Source organism: Coenobita brevimanus, chromosome 66 (assembly GCF_032717465.1).
Source record: "Coenobita brevimanus isolate Jiangsu-jjx chromosome 66, ASM3271746v2, whole genome shotgun sequence".
Classification (NCBI taxonomy): domain Eukaryota; kingdom Metazoa; phylum Arthropoda; class Malacostraca; order Decapoda; family Coenobitidae; genus Coenobita; species Coenobita brevimanus.
In genome coordinates, this window is record NC_137019.1 from 26,045,261 (window position 1) to 26,065,742 (window position 20,482).

At 43.9% G+C, this 20,482-nt stretch overlaps 1 protein-coding gene across 1 annotated transcript in view; it reads right to left on the reverse strand.

Moving 5' to 3' along the window:
- Positions 1–20,482, reverse strand: part of Ctl1 (choline transporter-like protein 1) — a 764,015-nt gene that overhangs the window by 485,348 nt on the left and 258,185 nt on the right. Inside the window, exon 5 of the mRNA XM_080276719.1 lies at positions 8,695–8,858. Coding sequence (XP_080132845.1) covers positions 8,695–8,858 — 164 coding nt within the window. The remainder of the gene's footprint in view (positions 1–8,694; positions 8,859–20,482) is intronic.

Genomic DNA, 20,482 nt, shown 5'->3' on the forward strand with positions numbered 1-20,482 from the left:
CAGGGGTTCTTCCCTGTTTCCTCCATTATAAATTGGTACCAAATTTGCCGTCTTCCATTCTTGAGGCACTTTCCCCTCTTCCAGAGAACAAACATTTAAACTGTGAATCTTATCCGCCAGTTGTTTTCTGCGTTTCTTCAGTACCCAATCAGAGATTCCATCTGGTCCTGGGGCTTTCCTTACATACTGAGTTTCCAGTAATTTATACTATCTATCTATCTATAGCCCGACACCCTAGTCCCGCAAAGGGTGGCCGCAGACAAATCGCCTCCAAGTCACTCTGTCACCCACCATTTGACTCCCCTCCCCCCAACTCATCCCTCCCTCCCTCATATACCTCTCAACTCCATCCCTCCACCTCATCCTCGGTCTACCTCTCCCTCTCCCTCCCTCCACTTCACCTACATACACCATCTTAGTCAGTCTTTCATTCTCCGTTCTCTCCACATGTCCAAACCACCTCAGTGTACTTCTCCTAATCTTTTCAACCACATCCACATCTACCCCACAACGTTCCTTCACTTCTTCATTCGTCAACCTGTCCCTCCACGTCACTCCACATGCCCCTCTCAAGTAACTCATTTCCACTGCTCTCACTCTTGACTTGTTCCCCTCTTGCAAGGTCCACGCCTCGCTTCCATACGTCAGGGTAGGGATCACAATACCATCATGCAGTGACTTCTTAACTTCCATACTCACCTCCCTATTTCTCATCACTGCTTTCAGTGTACGAACAACCTTTCTTCCCTGCTGTACCCTTTCACGTACTTCATCCCCCACAGTTCCATCCTTACTCATCACACTACCCAAGTACTTGAATGCACTCACATTCTCCATATCCTCACCATCCAATCTCACTGCACACTCTGTGACTTCATTCCTCTCACACACCATAACTTTACTTTTGTTTACATTAACTTTCAGCTTCCTCCTCCTACACACTGTCCCAAATTCATTCACCAAACCTTGCAACTCCCATTCATCTTCACTCAGTAATACTGTATCATCAGCAAAAAGCAACACCGGAAGCTTCCAAATCTCACCCTCATTCATTAGGGCCACCCCCACATCCACTGCCCTACCTTGCACCTCCTTTGCAACCCCATCCATATATATATTAAACAGCCATGGAGACATCACACACCCCTGTTTCAGTCCCACATTGAGATCAAGGAACTCACTCAGCTCACCATCCACATCCTGTATTTCTACTTTTATACCTTTTATCACTATATTTCTAGTCACTCCCGCCCCTTCCACAAACTCCTTTTCATTTGTGAAAACTGACTGGAAATATTTGTTCATTATTTCTGCTTGCATTGCTGCATCTTTATAGACCTCTCCTTCTTCTTTCAGTTTGGTGATTCCTTCCTTTTGTTTCAATTTGCCATTGAGAAATCTATAAAACAGTTTGGCTTCATCCTTACATTTTCTATTATACCTTTTTCTAAATTCCTTTCTTCCTCTCTATGTATTCTTTTGTATTCATTTCTAGTTCTTTTATATTCCTCCTTTGTTCTGTTGTTATCTCTCTTTCTCCAATTGTTCCATGCTGTGTCTCTCTCTTTCTTTGTTATCATACACCTTCTATTAAACCACTCCTTCTTCCTGTTTTCTTTCCCCCTTACTCTTGGCACATATTTGTCCACTCCTGAATTATAGACGTCTAGAAAAACATCGAACTTCTTTTGTATCTCTCTTGAGTCTTTGAATTTTCTCCAATCTGCATTTTCGAAAAATTTTCTCAAACCTGTAAAGTCTGCTTTCCCAAAGTTGTATGTTCCCTGCCTATAAAGCTCATCTCGTGTGTGTGTGTGTGTGTGTGTGTGTGTGTGTGTGTGTGTGTGTGTGTGTGTGTGTGTGTGTGTGTGTGTGTGTGTGTGTGCTTACACAAATCTTAATTATCAGAGGTCAAGCTAAGCATATCAAGGGTAAGGTTGTATATTAGTAGATGAGGTAATGAGGGGCATGGTGTAGACTGTAGACTGAGACACTGTGTAGTAGTGGTGGGAAAAACATTCGAGGCTTCACAGGACCTCGGGACCACCTTGCTATGAACATCTACATTCCTGTCACAGTCGCTGTGTCCGTATGCGTCCAGTCTCGACTTTACTTAGTTTTGTTATCAGTGTCGCTTAGGTTTATCTTCAGTAATATAAAAGGCACATATTTATCATTAAAGATATTATTGCTTTAAGTTGTATCTCTATAATCCGGTATCTTCCAAATACATGAGGTGCCTTGGTAGGAATACAAGGTCAATTTGGAGCACGTTCAAACACAACGGAAACTGACCAATCACCGCCCGAAACTTTCGTGTCGTGTTACCAAATCCACCTGTCCTCAGCTGCCAAAATCAGTGCGTCAGACTCCGTGAAACTGAGTGTCAATCAACAATGGTAGCTGTGGGGGTTGTTCCCTCATGTAAGTATGTAACTGACAGCAAACCCTTTTCTGTATCCTCCTACTTTCTCTATACTCATTTCAAAGCCAAAGGTGACTGTTGTGTATATATACACAACGACTTATCTTGCTCTCGTGTTCCTGAACTCGATTCTTCTGAATTCTCTACACTCTGGCTTCGGCTTTCCTGTCATTCTCTGACTAAATATATCTGTGCTGTTTACTTATCCCCTAATTCTACTGACTATCAAAAATTCTTCGACTAACTTACTTCTACGATGGAACACATTCTATCCATTTCTCCTTTCTCTGAAATCTCCATTCTAGGAGATTTCAATGTTCACCACCACCTTTGGCTCTCCTCTCCTTTCACGGATCCACCTGGTGAACAAGCCTACATCTTTTCGATCCTTAATGACCTAGAGCAGCTTGTACAGCACCCTACCCGTATCCCTGACCGCCTTGGAGAGAGCTCCAACATACTTGACCTCTTCCTCACAACTAATCCTTCTGCTTACTCTGTTAATCTTTTCTCTCCGTTGGGCTCCTCCGATCACAACCTTATTACCTTAACCTGTCCTATCACTCCGGTACGGCCTTTGGACCCTCCAGGGAAACGTCGTCTGTGGCATTTTGGAGACGCGGATTGGGAGGCCCTCAGGCAGTACTTCTTTGATTTTCCCTGGAACGATTATTGCTTCCATGGCCGGGAGCCATCTGAGTGTGCCTTGCGCATTACGGAGGTTATTCTCTCGGGCATGGAAGCATACATTCCTTTCTCATATCCTTTGACTAACGCAAGAAAGCCTTGGTTTAATCACACTTGTTCTAATGCTGTCCGCAACAAGGAGAGGGCCTATAAAAGGTACCGGAGCCAACCCACCCCTGAATCACATCATCTTTACGTTTCTGCCCGGAATCGTGCTAAGTCTGTTCTTCGCTCTGCTAAAAATAATTTCATCCATACTAAATGCTCTCAACTCTCCAACTTGAATTCTTCCTGCTCCTTCTGGCACCTTGCCAAAAATCTTTCTAACAACTTTACCTCATCATCCTTCCCTCCTCTTTTCTACTCTGATGATTCTGTAGCTATTTCTTCTACTGATAAAGCAGATCACTTCGCACAGACTTTCTCCTCCAATTCCACCTTAGACGATTCCGATGCTGTTCCTCCACCACTTCCCCCCTCTGACTTCCTCATGGCTGACATTAAAATTTCTTCAGCTGATGTATTTTCTGCCATCACTGGCCTCAGTACTAACAAGGCATATGGGCCTGATGGGGTCCCTCCTGTTGTTCTCAAGAACTGTGCTTCTGTGCTTACACCCTGCCTAGGCAAACTCTTTCGCCTTTGTCTGTCAACTTGTACCTTTCCTTCTTGCTGGAAGTTTGCTCTCATTCAGCCAGTCCCAAAGAAGGGTGACCACTCCCAACCCTCCAACTATCGTCCAACTGCTTTAACGTCCTGTATTTCAAAAGTTTTCGAGTCAATTCTTAATAGAAAAATTTTAAGGCATCTTTCCTATCACAACCTTCTTTCCTTTCGTCAGTACAGGTTCCGTTGGGGACGCTCCACTGGCGATCTTCTCACCTACCTTTCAGACTCCTGGTCATCCTCCTTTCGGGACTTTGGCGAAAGCTTTGCCATTGCACTTGACATCTCAAAGGCTTTCGATCAAGTCTGGCATAAATCTTTAATTTCCAAACTGCCCTCCTACGGTTTCTATCCTTCTATCTGTGCCTTCATCGCTAGCTTCCTTTCTGGTCATTCTATAGCCGCTGTTGTAGACGGCCATCGTTCTTCTCCTAGATCTATCAACAGTGGTGTTCCTCAGGGATCTGTCCTATCACCAACTCTCTTCCTTTTATTCATCAATGATCTTCTAAGCTGTACATCTAACCCTATCCACTCATACGCTGATGACTCCACCCTTCACCTTTCCATTCGGTTCCCGCAACGCTCATCTCAACAGTTACTTCAACAAACAAGGGATGAGGCTATGGCACACCTAATGTCTGACTTGGCTCGTATCTCTGACTGGGGTAAAAATAATATGGTTGTTTTTAATGCATCAAAGACTCAGTTCTTACACCTATCAACCCGACAAAATCTTCCACAGGTATACCCACTAATGTTTAATAATATTCAGCTTAATCCTGCATCATCCTTGAACATGCTTGGGGTTTCATTTACTCGGGACTTATCTTGGAAAGATCATATTACATCTCTTGTAAAATCTGCTTCCAAGAGATTGGCTGTGCTAAGCCGACTCCGCTCTTTCTTTACCCCTGCACAATTGTTGACTCTATACAGGGGTTTTATCCGCCCCTGTGTGAAGTACAACTCTCATGTGTGGGGAGGCTCCCCACATACAGCTCTTCTCAATAGGGTGGAGTCAAAGGCTTTTCGTCTCATTAACTCTCCTCCTCTTACTGCCTCCCTTCAACCTCTGTCTCTTCGCCGTACTGTTGCATCTTTATCTCTTTTCTATCGCTACTTTAATGGTCACTGCTCCTCTGAACTGTCTGCTTGCATTCCTCCACCTCTAAGACGGGCGCGTAGCACCCGTCTGGCAGCAAACTCTCATCCCTTTTCTGTCCAATTCTCTAATGCAAGAGTTAACCGTTACTCCCAGTCTTTCATTTATGCAACAGGTCAGCTCTGGGACTGTCTCCCTCTGTCTGTATTTCCTGCTGCCTATGATCTCCAGTCTTTCCAACGCAGTGTGTCCAGGCATCTCAAAATGATCAGATCTTGAATTTGGCTCTCTATTGTATTTTGTTTTTCTCTTGGAGGGAACTGTTACTGCGGGCTCATGGCCTTTGGTTCCTTCTTTCTCGCATAAAAAAATATATATATATATATATTGCTTGACACTAGTCAGTCTCTGGATTGAAGTTGTTAATCCCCGTCCACATTATCTATCTATATCTTTCTATCAATTTATTAATCTATCTACAGTATATATCTATCTGTCTATCTATCCATCTCTCTCTCTCTCTTTAAAACATTTAGGCAAATATTGATAATGTTTTTTAGCCCTACAAGGAAAATTCACCACAGCAACTGTTGCGTCCAACGATGAGGGAGTGGGAGGTCCTCAGGAGGAAGCCTCTCATCATTCAGAAGCACGTGGTGTCACTACCTGACCACCTTCAAGATGTGATTGCCAGTATTGGTCTCTGGACAAGATATTGGGTTGAATTAAACTGGCAGACTTATTTTGATTTAATAATTTCATCCAATGATGTATTGTTTTCATGCAATAACATATTCGATTATACAGTTATCTGAATAAAACAGCAATATTATTTATTTGTCGTATATAGATCTGTGTTATTTTGATGAGAACATTACTTTATAATCTTATGAGGAATGATTATTTTGTCAGAGGAAATAAACTTACTGTAAATTATTTTGATTTTGTTCCATGCCTACCGATGATGAGATATTATTAAAGCTGAAACATCATCAACATTGGGGACAAATGTATGTTTGCCAAAAACAAACCCTTGTAACTGATTACTATGATGTCCCTGTATTCATTTTCACCATGTCAGAAAACATGCCATATAGAATGATTGCTATGAATTTTCTTGGCAAGCTAAAAGGAGATAAAACCATTGTGAGATATGTGTTGGAATCATTGCCGTGCTCATCTCGCAGCTCTATTGCACATGGTAAACATCCTGGCATTCGATGGTGAATGCCTGGAAGTGATACATAAATAAACTATGCAACATATCAAAGCAAGCATGTGATCTTAAAGCCCGTCCACACTATCGGGCAGTGCCCAGCGGCCACAAGTGCTAAGCCCATCATCGAACACTTTGTGGCACCTTTGACGGGCAAACCAGTGGACAGCCAGTGCCTGAAGTTGAATGAAATCACCAGACTCTTCCCAGTGGTTTGGCACCTGGCTTGAGTCAACAACCCTGCCATCCTCAAAGCAACACATAGGGGTCTTTAACCAGACTGTTACTTGCACATTCATTTATTTTCTTTTTTACAATTGCAACAATTAGTATGTTATAATGAGCCTTTTTTTTTTTTTTCAAATGTGTTGCTCATGGTGATACACAATCAAACACTGCCGACCACCAACTGATTACTGACTGACTATACTGCCTGACCACCTACTCAGCAGTGTGGACATCACAGTCATGCCCGACAGACTGTGCCCAATGAGGGCCCAGTCCTCCAGTCACAGCCAAATAGTGTGGACAGGACTTAACGACTTCAATCTGGGGACTGACTAACGTCAAGCAATATAATTACAAATTTAAATGAGGGAACAACCCCCACAGCTGCCATTATTGATTGACACTATAGTTGCGGCGCGCGACTCTGAGGTTGTTTTTATCGCGCCCTGGCAACCTACCATTCAAGAGTGCGTCTGATTTCGTGTATAATATGAAACGCATGTGATTCGTGTATAATATGTTCGTGTATAATAATATTTGTGTATAATATATTCGTGCACAATAATATGATTCATGTATAATATGATAAGAAATCGGACACACTTTTGAATGGTAGGTTGCCAGGGTACAATAATGACAACCTCAGAGTTGTGCGCCGTGACTATAGTGTAGTTACCCATTTGGTAACCTCTTCATTCCACTGTCTTCATCACTGTCTCTTTCGCAATCTCTCCTCCAAACACTGTGGAGGAGGGATGGGTGTTGGTTAGGTGATGCAAATTAAAACTGGATATTTGGTTACCTAGTCCCTGTTTGATGTTACAAAATGATGTTCCATGCACCTCAATGATGTTAAAGTAATTAAGAGAAGCTGCTGGGAAGAATTTTACGGTAACCACCTCATAATATATGAATGTTTCTGACTATCTGACTATATTTTTGCATTTCCAATGCAGTGCATTTATACTAGGATGAACACCGTAGGGGGGCATTGCCTTCAGAAACATAGGCTATAGTTAAAGAGTTTTGGCACCCCTTTGGTTCAAAGTCAATCCATTTTACCTCTTCAGCTGTCCCTCCTTTCCTTCTTTTTCCCCTCGTGCTTGCTGTCCCCCCCTCTCTATCTCCTTCTCCCTTGCGCTACAAGGTCTTTCTGCCCCAGCGCAGTCATCTTTTTCCTATGTCAAGATATTATATTGAGCAGATATATAAAAGGTAATGAGGAAACAATAAATTTACTGCCAATGCATTTTAAAAGACATCATGTGTCACAGAGCATATTAACCCTAGAAAATGATGGAATATGATATCAATATTAGATTCATTAAAGAAAGCATTGCCTGTTTTCTTTAGAGGTCAACATTTATTAGTCTGATTCACTAGGCTTCATTTCAGCAGCTTCAATGATCATGAAGAAACGAAACTAGCAGCCGACATGCCACTCTTCTGTACTATGTTGCCAGTTACGTTTTACAGACTGCTAATGCCCATTACTCTACTGATATTCCACGTCCAATCATTAAATACTATAGCATTCTCTATAAATTGTATCCTACCAGTAATTATTTATTAACCTGCATTTACGTATAATGTCTATCTATCTATCTATTGCCAGACGCCACAATCCTGCAAGGGGTGGCCATTTGACTCTGAGTTATTTGTTTTACAGGAAGGGGCACTAACCCTCCACCAACCCACTTGTTGACACGTGGGGAGCACGTATGGTTTGGTTATATGGTTACCACCCAGCACTGTACTGTATGTGGTTTCTTGGCTTACAGGAAACCATTTGGCTTGTCACTCAATGTAACGCCACCTGTAAAGGAAAGAAAAGCAATAAGAAGTGACAGGAAAGATGGGAGAAATAGGAAGAGAGGAGGACAGGCACAGAAAAAGAATGATAAAGGCTAAGGAAGAAGTAGGCAGCACTACATCAAGTGAGTGGATGATGGTCACCACCACCTACCACCAAAAAAAAATGAATGTGACGAGAATATTTGCTTCACCACCGCTCAAAAGTTCAGCCAATCACGTTCCACCTGACACAGGCTCTAGGTCGAGTGTTTCATTCAAAAAGATACGTTGGCTTGCTACAGTGAACTGCCAGATGTCACCATATACTCCAATATTTTTTTCGCACTTTCTACTTGCCCAACTGTACGTAAATAAGTGACTGCCACATCTATCAAAACTCAATCTTGTTGCCACACCTACAGTACTGTACTTGCTAGAAGGGTTCCCAATTTTTTTTACAGGCACAACTGTCGCAGCTGCCCTCGAACATCTCTATAATTATGTGACTGGCAAAAGTGTGATAGAACTGTTATATGAAACAGTTCAAGAAAAAATAAAATCAGTCTTTCATACCTAAGGTAATGAAGATGAAGATGAGAATGTAATGCCATGAAGCGTAGAGGTCAGCCAACACTTGCTCTAAGGTGTCCATGGTGTTGAGGTAGCCATATAGGTTGTAGAGCAGGCCCTGAGTCCCCTCCCCCTTCAGAGGTACGCATCGGTTCAATACTGGGTTACTGGTTGGGAGATAAACTGCAGTCACATATCATCATAATCCTAATTTCTTTTTTCCATCCCAAGTTAATATGACGTAGGGTTCAGAAAGAAAGGGAGAAACATGACAGAGGAGGAACTAATTAAATGCATGCCAAATAAGATGGGTTTCAGTCATTCACTCACCTTCCAGGTTCCCAGAGTCCTGACTCCACCTTACAGGAATAATCATCCACACATACACACTTCATATTAAACCATCCACATATACACACTTTACATGAACCCATCCACACTTCATATTAAACCATCCACACATGCACACTTCATATTAAACAATTCATATATACACACTTCATATTAAAACATCCACACATGCACATTTCATATTAAACCATCCACACAAACACACATTTATATTACCTACCACACAAAATAAATCTAATAACATTCATTCATCATCTAATCTAATAATATTCAGCTAAAATGGAGTATTGAACGTCTACCATTTATTCCTCCAAACAGGTAATTTGCTTAATGCTCTGCCAGTCTCCTACCCTCGATGTTTCCATACGTCACTTTCTTAAGCACTCATTTACCATGTCTATCCACCTTCTTCTTGGCTTACATCTCCTCCCACGTTCAAACTCACTCACAAATTAATATAATGCACAATCAGGTACTACAGCTTGAGGGATATTGTGGTATCTTAGAAAAAGGGGCTTTCCCTTCACACTTTCATTTTGCACTGATATAGTGAAAGTGAGGGATTTGTCTCAACACAGTCATATCTGACAGAAAGTATCTGACCATAAGCTCTAAAAAAATAAATAGCTAATCTGTTGAGCTACGACACTAATCCCCCTCAAAGTAGGCCCATTCTGACTCGACACACATAGCCCTGCATTCTTTCCAATGCCTGAAACATTTTTCAAAGTCGGTTTCCGGTATGTCCTGCAGGTGCTTCTTTGCATTCATCATTATCTCTTCTCTCATCTCTCATTGGGAACCATTCAGCAGAGGGTTCCCAATCAGAGATGAGGGTTTCCCATCAGCTTGGGGAATAACCAAAAGTTGCACGGGGCCACATCTGGTGAGTAGGAAGCCTGCCAGACCTGTGGGATGTTGTGCTTGGCCAAAAATTCCTGAATCAGTTGAGAAGAATGGGCAAGGACATCGTCATGGCACAGCTTCCAACTTGGCGCTTTCCAAAGGTCTGGTCTCTTCCGCTGAACTGCGTCAAGAAGACGATGGATAACATCAAGGTAGTAATGTTGGGTGATAGTTTGACCTAATAAAGTTAGTTTTACGCCAGGTACCCCTTTTTTGAATAAGGGCTAAGGCGTTGCCCCTGGGTAGAAGACTTTGGTTTGGAGCTTGTAGCATTTTATGACCGGATGCCCTTCCTGATGTCTACCAATGACCCTTGGGTGGATTCGATCCTCCGACCCTTCGGTCAGAGCGGAGCGCTCTAACCCACTGAGCCACGGCTGCTAATGGTGCGTATTAGTGATGCACAACACCATGGTAGTCGAAGAAAACCATCAACATAAAAGTGCATTTCAAAGTGCTACAGACCTGATGTGCTTTTTTTTTTTTTTTTTACTGAGGCAACCCTGTATGCTTCTACTGGTATGGCTGGCCTTTGGTTTCTGGGTTGTACCTGTACACCCAAGACTCATCTCAAGTAATAACAGTCTTCAAAAGGTCTGGATCACAATTTGCACACTCCAGCATGTCCTGAGCAATGTTCATCTGAGAGAAGTGATATGATGAATGCGACGAAGCACCTCCAACAGATACCGAAAACCGACTTTTAAAAATGTTTCTTGCAGTGGAAAGAGTGCTGGGCTATGTGTGTCAAGCCAGAAGTAGCCTACTTTGAGGGGGATTAGTGTCCTAGCTCAACAGGATAGCTATTTCTTTTTTTAGAGCCTACGGTCAGAGTAGACTGTAGCACCAGTCGAGCAGGGCAGTACTCCCAAAGCTGGATAGAAAGCTGATGACAGAGAGAGTTGGAGCTCCCGTTTCATCAGCCCTCAGGACTAGTTCCTGACCAACCCCCTTTGCTGAACTTTTTCAGTGTCTCAGTAACACAGAGAGTAGGTCAGCATGCATTCCAATACAAGTTTCTCTAACTGTCAGCACCAAACTACATGCACTGTACACACTACACTTCTTTTCCAAAATTTAAAAAAAAATCATGGATTCAGTTAACACAGCCTCGGAGTCCCCGGGGGGAGGACCATAAATGCCCCCACCTTCCACCCCTCTCCCGGTGACGACTCGAGCTGCCTGGAACCGCTATCTGACTCACTTCTTCTTCATTTCTGCAACATTCGTGGCCTTTCCTCCAACTTTTGTTCTGTTGAGCACCACCTCTCCTCCTCTAAACCTCACCTTCTTTTCCTAACAGAGACTCAGCTGTCTAAAGCAACTGACAGCAAACCCTTTTCTGTATCCTCCTACTTTCTCTATACTCATTTCAAAGCAAAAGGTGGCTGTTGTGCATTTATACGCAACGACTTATCTTGCTCTCGTGTTACTGAACTCAGTTCTTCTGAATTCTCTACTCTCTGGCTTCGGCTTTCCTGTCATTCTCTGACTAAATATATCAGTGCTGTTTATTTATCCCCTAATTCTACTGACTATCTATAATACTTTGACTATCTTACTTCTACGATGGAACACATTCTATCCGTTTCTCCCTTCTCCGAAATCTCCATTCTAGGAGATTTCAATGTTCACCACCACATTTGGCTCTCCTCTCCCTTCACTGATCCACCTGGTGAACAAGCCTACATCTTTTCTATCCTTAATGACCTAGAGGAGCTTGTACAGCACCCTACCCGTATCCCTGACCACCTTGGAAAGAGCTCCAACATAATTGACCTCTTCCTTACAACTAATCCTTCTGCTTACACTGGTAATCTTTTCTCTCCGTTGGGCTCCTCCGATCACAAGCTTATCACCTTAACCTGTCCTATCGCTCCGGTACGGCCTGTGGACACTCCAAAGAAATGTTGTCTGTGGCATTTTGGAGCTGCAGACTGGGAGGCCCTCAGGCAGTATTTCTTTGATTTTCCCTGGAATGATTATTGCATCCATGGCCGTGAGCCATCTGAGTGTGCCTTGCGCATTACGGAGGTTATTCTCTCAGGCATGGAAGCATACATTCCTTTCTCATATCCTCTGACTAATGCAAGAAAGCCTTGGTTTACTCACACTTGTTCTAATCCTGTCTGCAACAAGGAGAGGGCCTATAAAAGGTACCAGAGCCAACCCACCCCTGAATCACATCTTGTTTATGTTTCTGCCCGGAATCGTGCTAAGGCTGTTCTTCACTCTGCTAAAAAAAACTCCATCCATAATAAATACTCTCAACTCTCCAACTCAAATTCTTCTTTCCTCCTTCTGGCACCTTGCCAAAAACCTTTCTAACAACTTTACCTCATCATCCTTCCCTCCTCTTTTCTACTCTGATGGCTCTGTAGCTATTTCTTCTACTGATAAAGCAGATCTCTTCACTCAGACTTTCTCTTCCAACTCCACCTTAGACGATTCCAGTGCTGTTCCTCCATCACTTCCCCCCTCTGACTTCCTCATGGCTGACATTAAAATTTCTTCCGCTGATGTATTTTCTGCCATCACAGGCCTCAATACTAACAAGGCATGGTCCTGATGGGGGTCCCTCCTGTTGCATTCCTCCACCTCTATGATGGGCACGCAGCACCAGTCTAGCAGCAAACTCTCATCTCTTTTCTGTCCAACTCTCTAATGCAAGAGTCATCCATTACTCCCAGTCCTTCATTTATGGAACATGTCAGTTCTGGAACTGTCTCCCTTTGTCTGTATTTCCTGCTAGCGTCTTTCAAACGCAGTGTGTCCAGGCATCTCGAAATGATTGGATCTTGAATTTGGCTCTCTCTTGTATCTTGTTTTTCTCTTGAACGAAACAGTTTGTGGGGTCGTGGCCTTTGGTTCCTTCTTCCTACTTCTTCCTAGCACCAAAAAAAAAAAAAAAAAAAAAAAAAAAAAAAAAACAGAACAGACCTCATATGGTGAAGAAAAAGGTGCTTCAATTCCACTGTACTGGTGAAATTTTGTTAAAAACCACCCCTGAGTTTTGTAGCTGCTGTGGTTTCAAGCATGATGAACCACTGCATACATCCGCATTTTTGCATGCTATTTCAGTCTCTTGGCCAGAGAACACATTCCTCTGAAACCTGGATTATTCAGAAAACTGGTTTTAATATGGACTGACTTCTTCCTCCCCCATCAGTCTGGATTAACTGGGTTTTAGTGTAACACCCCATTTGACTGACTTCTGTACTTGAGGTCTAGGAAGCAAGTAGGGGGTGTGTCATTCGCGGCTGCTGACTGGCCACTGATAAAGTCACCATAAGAGACACCAGATGACTGATGATATTAAGTTTTAAAAACTTTCCTCTTGAGTTCCAGGGAATAGAATACAGTACACAATTGTTGATAAAAAACATGAAGAACATATATAATCTGTTATTCTGTTAAACAAGATAATGGTCTCAATGCTTTACTAACTACAGTAGACTCTCAATTATCCATCACCACAACTTCCATCCTATTGCATTATCCATCACTTTCAGCACAGCTCTGTTAAAACAATATCCATCAAAATTAGGCAGAATCTGGCTCAGAAATGGGAAGCAATTGATGGCAATACACATTTCTCCTCAGTAATATGCATCATCCGGCTCATACACGGGACCCAATCGGCCTGCAAGCAGACCCCGCAACACACGCCTGCCATTCACAATGCATTGTGGGAGTGGCCAACCCAACATGTCAAACCAACCTCCAAAAACTTGACCACAAAACAAACATCAACAAACTCCACAAAACACTAAACAGCATCACACTTTCCAACAGCAACACCACACAATCACACGCTGCCATCACAACAACAGACAACATACCCTCAAACAAACAACAATCAAACACTCTCATCAAGCACTTTTCACAAGTCAGCCATCTAACCCCCATCCGGAAGACCGACGTATCATCCGACGTAAGAGACAGTTCCCCACAGACCCAGACTACGCACCTTTCACTTACAACCAGATGAAGCGCATCATTAACAACCTCAAGCACTCATCTGCCTGTGGACCAGACAACATAAGCAACATTCACCTTAAACACCTAGGACCACAAGGCATACAAGCACTCACCAACATATCAAACTACAGCTACTCACACAACATAATACCCAACATCTGGAAGCATGGCAATATCATCACTATGCCTAAACCCAACAAAGACCCCACATTACCCTCCTCACATTGCCCCATCACACTCCTCTGCACCCCCTCTAAAGTCACTGAACGACTGGTACTACAACAAGTCACACCTCACATTTCCCTAGCCCTGTCACAACATGGCTTTAGGCCACTACACTCCACAGACACCCTTCTTAAAGACCTTACACAGAGAGTTTTCGACGGCATGAATTCAGCTAGGCCACTACACAGAACACTCCTAATCACACTAGAAATTCTTTGATGCCATCCCCCGCCACAACCTCACAAACAAAATACTCAACACAAACATGCACAATAACACAAAAAGATGGCTGGCAAACTACTTAGCAGGCAGATGTGCACAAGTAACATTTGCCGGTCAGTCTTCTAACATCAGAAACTTCACAAACAGCATCCCCCAGGGATCTGTTTTGTCCCCTACACTCTTTAACCTATACATGCACGACGTACCCACACCCCACACACCACAGATACACATAGCTTCCTATGCAGATGATATAACACTTACATGTACACACCAAAATGCAAACACAGCTGCACACATCATTCAACCTTACCTCAACACACTACACGAATGGTTCACCACAAACATGCTCAAAATAGCCCCAGCCAAATCTACAGTGACTCTTCTCACAAACTGGACAGCAGAACATCACATCCCACACCTCACCATAAACAACACTCCCCTACCACACACACACACACATACACACAAAATCCTTGGTGTAACATACAATACATCAATGTCATTTAAACAACACATCACAAACATTTAAAATAAAATAACACCAAGACTCAATGCTTTGAGGTCACTTGCCCATACAACATTCGGACACAACAAAGAAACTACCACCACAGTATACAAACAATACATACGTTCAGTGATGAATTATCCAAGCCCTGCCTGGGCTTCTAACCTCACCAAAACACACTACAACACTCTACAGACCATACAGAACAAGGCCCTAAAAATAATCACAGGCTGCACAGCTACTACACCCACAGACCACCTACATCAAGAAACCCCAAGTCCTCAAAGTCAAGGATCACCTACACATGAGAGGCACCCAGTTTCTTGCTGCAGCCTCCACAAACCCACAACATCCACTACAGTACATGGCAGCACATCCACCCACACCAAGGAACATCAAAACAACACCCAGCACACGATACCATACACAAATACTGTCATCTCTCCCCCCTCGCCCACCTCAGACCAGCTTCCAGAAGCATATCCACACTCAGATCACTCGCCGCTCCATTCAGTCACTTAAAGACAACACACAGCTGCATGCAAGACCTCCTGACATCCACCCTTCTGAATCCTATCTTCCTCGTGATGACAGGGTCCACCTGGCAAGGCTGAGATGTGGGCACCATCCAGCCCTATTAAGCTACCAGAAGAGGCTGGATGACTCCGTCGCTGATGCATGTCCAGGATGCAACACAGCACCCCATACTATTAAGCACATTATGGAAGACTGCATTGCACACAATCACCTATGCCAACAACACAACATACACTCTTTGAGAGCGCTATGGGAAAGCCCGGTCTCGGCCATGGCCTTCCTAAGGGATTCAGGGCTGTTCAGCCAGACTACCTAGGGAACTACTACTACTACTACTACTACCAACCTTCGCCCTCTCATCTCTCCACTGGATGCCATATAGTGAGGACCTATCCGTGCCTTCTGCATTTGTGACCCACCCTGTGACTATCCCCCAGTGCTATGACTTTGTTTCTGTACTGCTGTGACCTTCCTTGTGGCCCCTCAGTGCTCCATGCCCTGGTGCTCTGACTACTGTATCCTAGTTCTGTGTGATGACTGAGTTTGTGGCTTTTGTGGCAGTGCCATGCCTGCTGCAGGTCCTGCTTGCCTTTTGCCTGGTACCAGTTACTGCCTCCTTAGCTTCTCAATCACCTGCTAAGAGGCACTGTGCAGTTCTCTCCATGGAGAAGACGGTAGTGAAAATCAAGAAAATGGAGCAAGGCTGGACCAGTGCAAGGCTCAGCCAGCACTATGACACATCCCAGACTGTGCTGCAGGATCTACAGAACAGGCACAATCAAGATGTTCTTCTGGGGTGACCATGGCACAAATGCTCAATGGAATGAGTGCAAGATGATGGCCATGCCATGCCATGGCAAACTTGATCAGGGATGTCAGAAGAGGGTCAGACAACAGCATGGCAGTGGTGTGACTGTGCGTTCTGTTGAGGTGAAGGTTGCAGTCACCATGTTCGCTGAGCAACTGGGCATCGTGGATTTCAATGCCTCTGAAGGCTGGCTGACTCAGTTCAAACTTCGACATGGACTCTCTAACAAGAGGACTCACGGTGAAGCTTTGGATGCAGATACAGATGGAATAGATGCATTCTGGGCAAATAATTAAAACCTAACTGATGAGGAAGGTCTAGTCTCAATCAAGTTTATAACACTGATGAAACAGGTCTCTTCTTCAGGTCTGTTACAACTAGTACCCTGGCTGACGAGAAGTCAATACCTGGTCGTAAGGTGAGCAAACAGCATGTCTGTTTTGTGTTGTGCCACTGCAACAGGTTCTCATCATTTGAAACTTGATGTAGTGGGGCATGCAAAACAGCCACATCGACTCCAGGAGTTGAAGGATAGTCTGCCAGGGATTTACTTCCACTCACTGAGGGCTTGGTTCACAGTCAAGATCTTCAAGGAGTGATTCTACAATTATGCTGAGAAGGAAATTATCAGTCATCATATGGACAGTCTTGGTCCAGCAACCAAGTGATGGCTCTGCTCCTGCTTGACAATGCTACTGACTGAGGAGGTGGTTGGAGATGGAGGTCATATGTATTAGCATCTTGTACTTGCCCCTAATCTGACATCCATCTTCTACCTGATGGACCGGGTTCTTATTGTGGCAATGAAGCGGCTGTACTGGAAGAGGTTTATGGAAGACGTGATGGTCATTCTCAAAGACAAGGTAGAGGCAGCCAAAGGTGAGGACAGTAGGGGAGAGAGGACCTTACCCAACCTCTAGCAGTATTACCTCGTATCTGCCATCTACAACTGGGCCCAGGCTTGGCAGAAAATGTCTGCACTTGCCCTCGAACGTGGTTGGAGCAAGTTCCTCAAGGGTGAAAAGACGACTGCTGACTTTGCCACTTTGAAGCTCAGGACTTCATCTGGCGGATGGATGCTGCAGGAGAACAAGTTACTAAGGATGCCCTCCACAATTGGCTAGAAGTGGACAAGGGAGACACCGGATACCAGATGATGTCCGACCAAGAGATCCTGGAGTCCGTAACTGCATGGGGCAACCAGGATGCACAGGAGGAGGAAGAAGATGATGATGATGACAACAAGGTGGCTGATATCCCCAGGCTCCAGCAAGTCCGTATTACTGTGCTAGTGTACTACAGTCCTTCCTCCAATTTTGCGAGAATATGGTCGGCAAAAACCCTCGCAAAATCAGAATTAGCAAAACTGAAACAATTAAATATATGAATTATAGGCAAATTGGTCGACATCACCCCAAGGTAAACACTTTTTCCCGCTCTTTCTCTTGACTCTACCTTTTAATTTTACGATGATGTGTTTAAACCCCTTCCTTTTGAGGAACTGGCATAGCAACCCACTCAATGTCTTGAAAGGTTTTGTTGGAGGATTTATGGCTTTTTTAAGGCACATGTGATAGAATATCTTTGCCTGCTCCCTTATATGGCGCCCATCTAATGCAACCCCTTAATTTTCCATTCTTTGTATGTAGAGAGCAAGATATCTTTCCATTTTTATTAGCACTTCTTTGTTGGTCACCTGCATTCTACCATCAAACTGAGCACTCCATAGTTCTTTGCTGCTTGCTTGATTTGTTCACTGTTCTTTAAAATCATTCTCACTGTTGATTCACCAACACCAAACTCCCAACCAATAGCAGAGTTACCTTTACCTGCTTTTTTCCTTTCAATCATTTTCAATTTGGTGTCCAAACTTATTTTCTTGTTCTTCTTTCCCGTTGGCGCCATGATAACACTCGTGCAAGGTTAGACTGCTGGGATATTGGGAGAAGCACCACGAAATTCTGAGGGTCAGTGACCTTGGTTGGGAAAATTACCTCCAAACACTTGACCACAAAACAAACATCAGCAAAACTCTACAAAACACTGAACAGCATCACACTTTCCAACAGCAACACCACACAATCACACGCTGCCATCACAACAACAGACACCATACCCTCAAACAAACAACAAGGAAACACTCTCATCAATCACTTTTCACAAGTCAGCCATCTAACCTCCCATCCGGAAGACCGACGTATCATCAGACGTAAGAGACAGTTCCCCACAGACCCAGACTTTGCACCTTTCACTTACAACCAGACGAAGCACATCATTAACAACCTCAAGCACCCATCTGCCTGTGGACCAGACAACATAAGCAACATTCACCTTAAACACCTAGGACCACAAGGCATACAAGCACTCACCAACATATCAAACTACAGCTACTCACACAACATAATACCCAATATCTGGAAGCATGGCAATATCATCACTATCCCTAAACCCAACAAAGACCCCACATTACCCTCCTCACATCGCCCCATCACACTCCTCTGCACCCCCTCTAAAGTCACTGAACAACTGGTACTACAACAAGTCACACCTCACATTCCCCTAGCCCAGTCACAACATGGCTTTAGGCCACTACACTCCACAAACAACCTTCTTAAAGACCTTACACAGAGAATTTTCAATGGCATGAATTCAGCTAGGCAACCACACAGAACAATCCTAGTCACACTAGACATTAGCAAAGCTTTTGAAGCTATCCACTGCCACAACCTCACAAACAAAATACTCAACACAAACATGCACAATAACACAAAAAGATGGCTGGCAAACTACTTAGCTAGCAGATGTGCACATGTAACATTTGCCGGTCAGTCTTCTAACATCAGAAACTTCACAAACGGTGTCCCCCAAGGATCTGTTTTGTCCCCTACACTCTTTAATCTATACAAACACGACGTACCCACACCCCACACACCACAGATACACATAGCTTCCTAAGCAGATGATATAACACTTACATGTACACACCAAAACGCAAACACAGCTGCACACATCATTCAACCTTACCTCAACACACTACACGAATGGTTCACCACAAACAGGCTCAAAATAGCTCCAGCCAAATCTACAGTGACTTTTCTCACAAACTGGACAGCAGAACACAGTCACATCCCACACCTCACCATAAACAGCAGTCCCCTAACACACACACACACACAAAATCCTTGCTGTAACATACAATACATCAATGTCATTTAAACAACACATCACAAACATTAAAAATAAAACAACACCAAGACTCAATGCTTTGAGGTCACTTGCCCATACAACATTCGGACACAACAAAGAAACTACCACCACAGTATACAAACAATACATACGTTCAGTGATGAATTATCCAAGCCCTGCCTGGGCTTCTAACCTCACCAAAACACACTACAACACTCTACAGACCATACAGAACAAGGCCCTAAAAATAATCACAGGCTGCACAGCTACTATACCCACAGACCACCTACATCAAGAAACTCAAGTCCTCAAAGTCAAGGATCACCTAGACATGAGAGGTACCCAGTTTCTTGCTGCAGCCTCCACAAACCCACAACATCCACTACAGTAAATGAGCACATCCACCCACACCAAGGAACATCAAAACAACACCCAGCACACAATACCATACACAAATACTGTCATCTCTCCCCCCTCCCCCACCTCAGACCAGCTTCCAGAAGCATATCCATACTCAGATCACTCGCCGCTCCATTCAGTCACTTAAAGACAACACACAGCTGCATGCACGGCCTCCTGACATCCACCCATCTGAATCCTATCTTCCTCGTGAGGATAGGGTCCACCTGGCAAGGCTGAGATATGGGCACCATCCAGCCCTATTAAGCTACCAGAAGAGGCTGGATGACTCCGTTGCTGATGCCTGTCCAGGATGCAACACAGCACCCCTTATTAATAAGCACATTATGGAAGACTGCATTGCACACAATCACCTATGCCAACAACACAACATACACTCTTTGAGAGCTCTGTGGGAAAGCCCGGTCTCGGCCATGGCCTTCCTAAGGGACTCGGGGCTGTTCGGCCAGACTGCCTAGGGAACAACTACTTGTACCACTACTACTACAAACGTGGCGGGGCGGCAGACCACTGAACTAGGAGGCGCAGTACACCCAGTGAACCATGACGTCACTACTCCAAGTGGCAAAGTAGTGTGGGAAGATGACTCTCCCACCACTCGACCTCGCAAAGTGTGTGATTGCTCGCGAAGTTCCTAAATGTTAAAA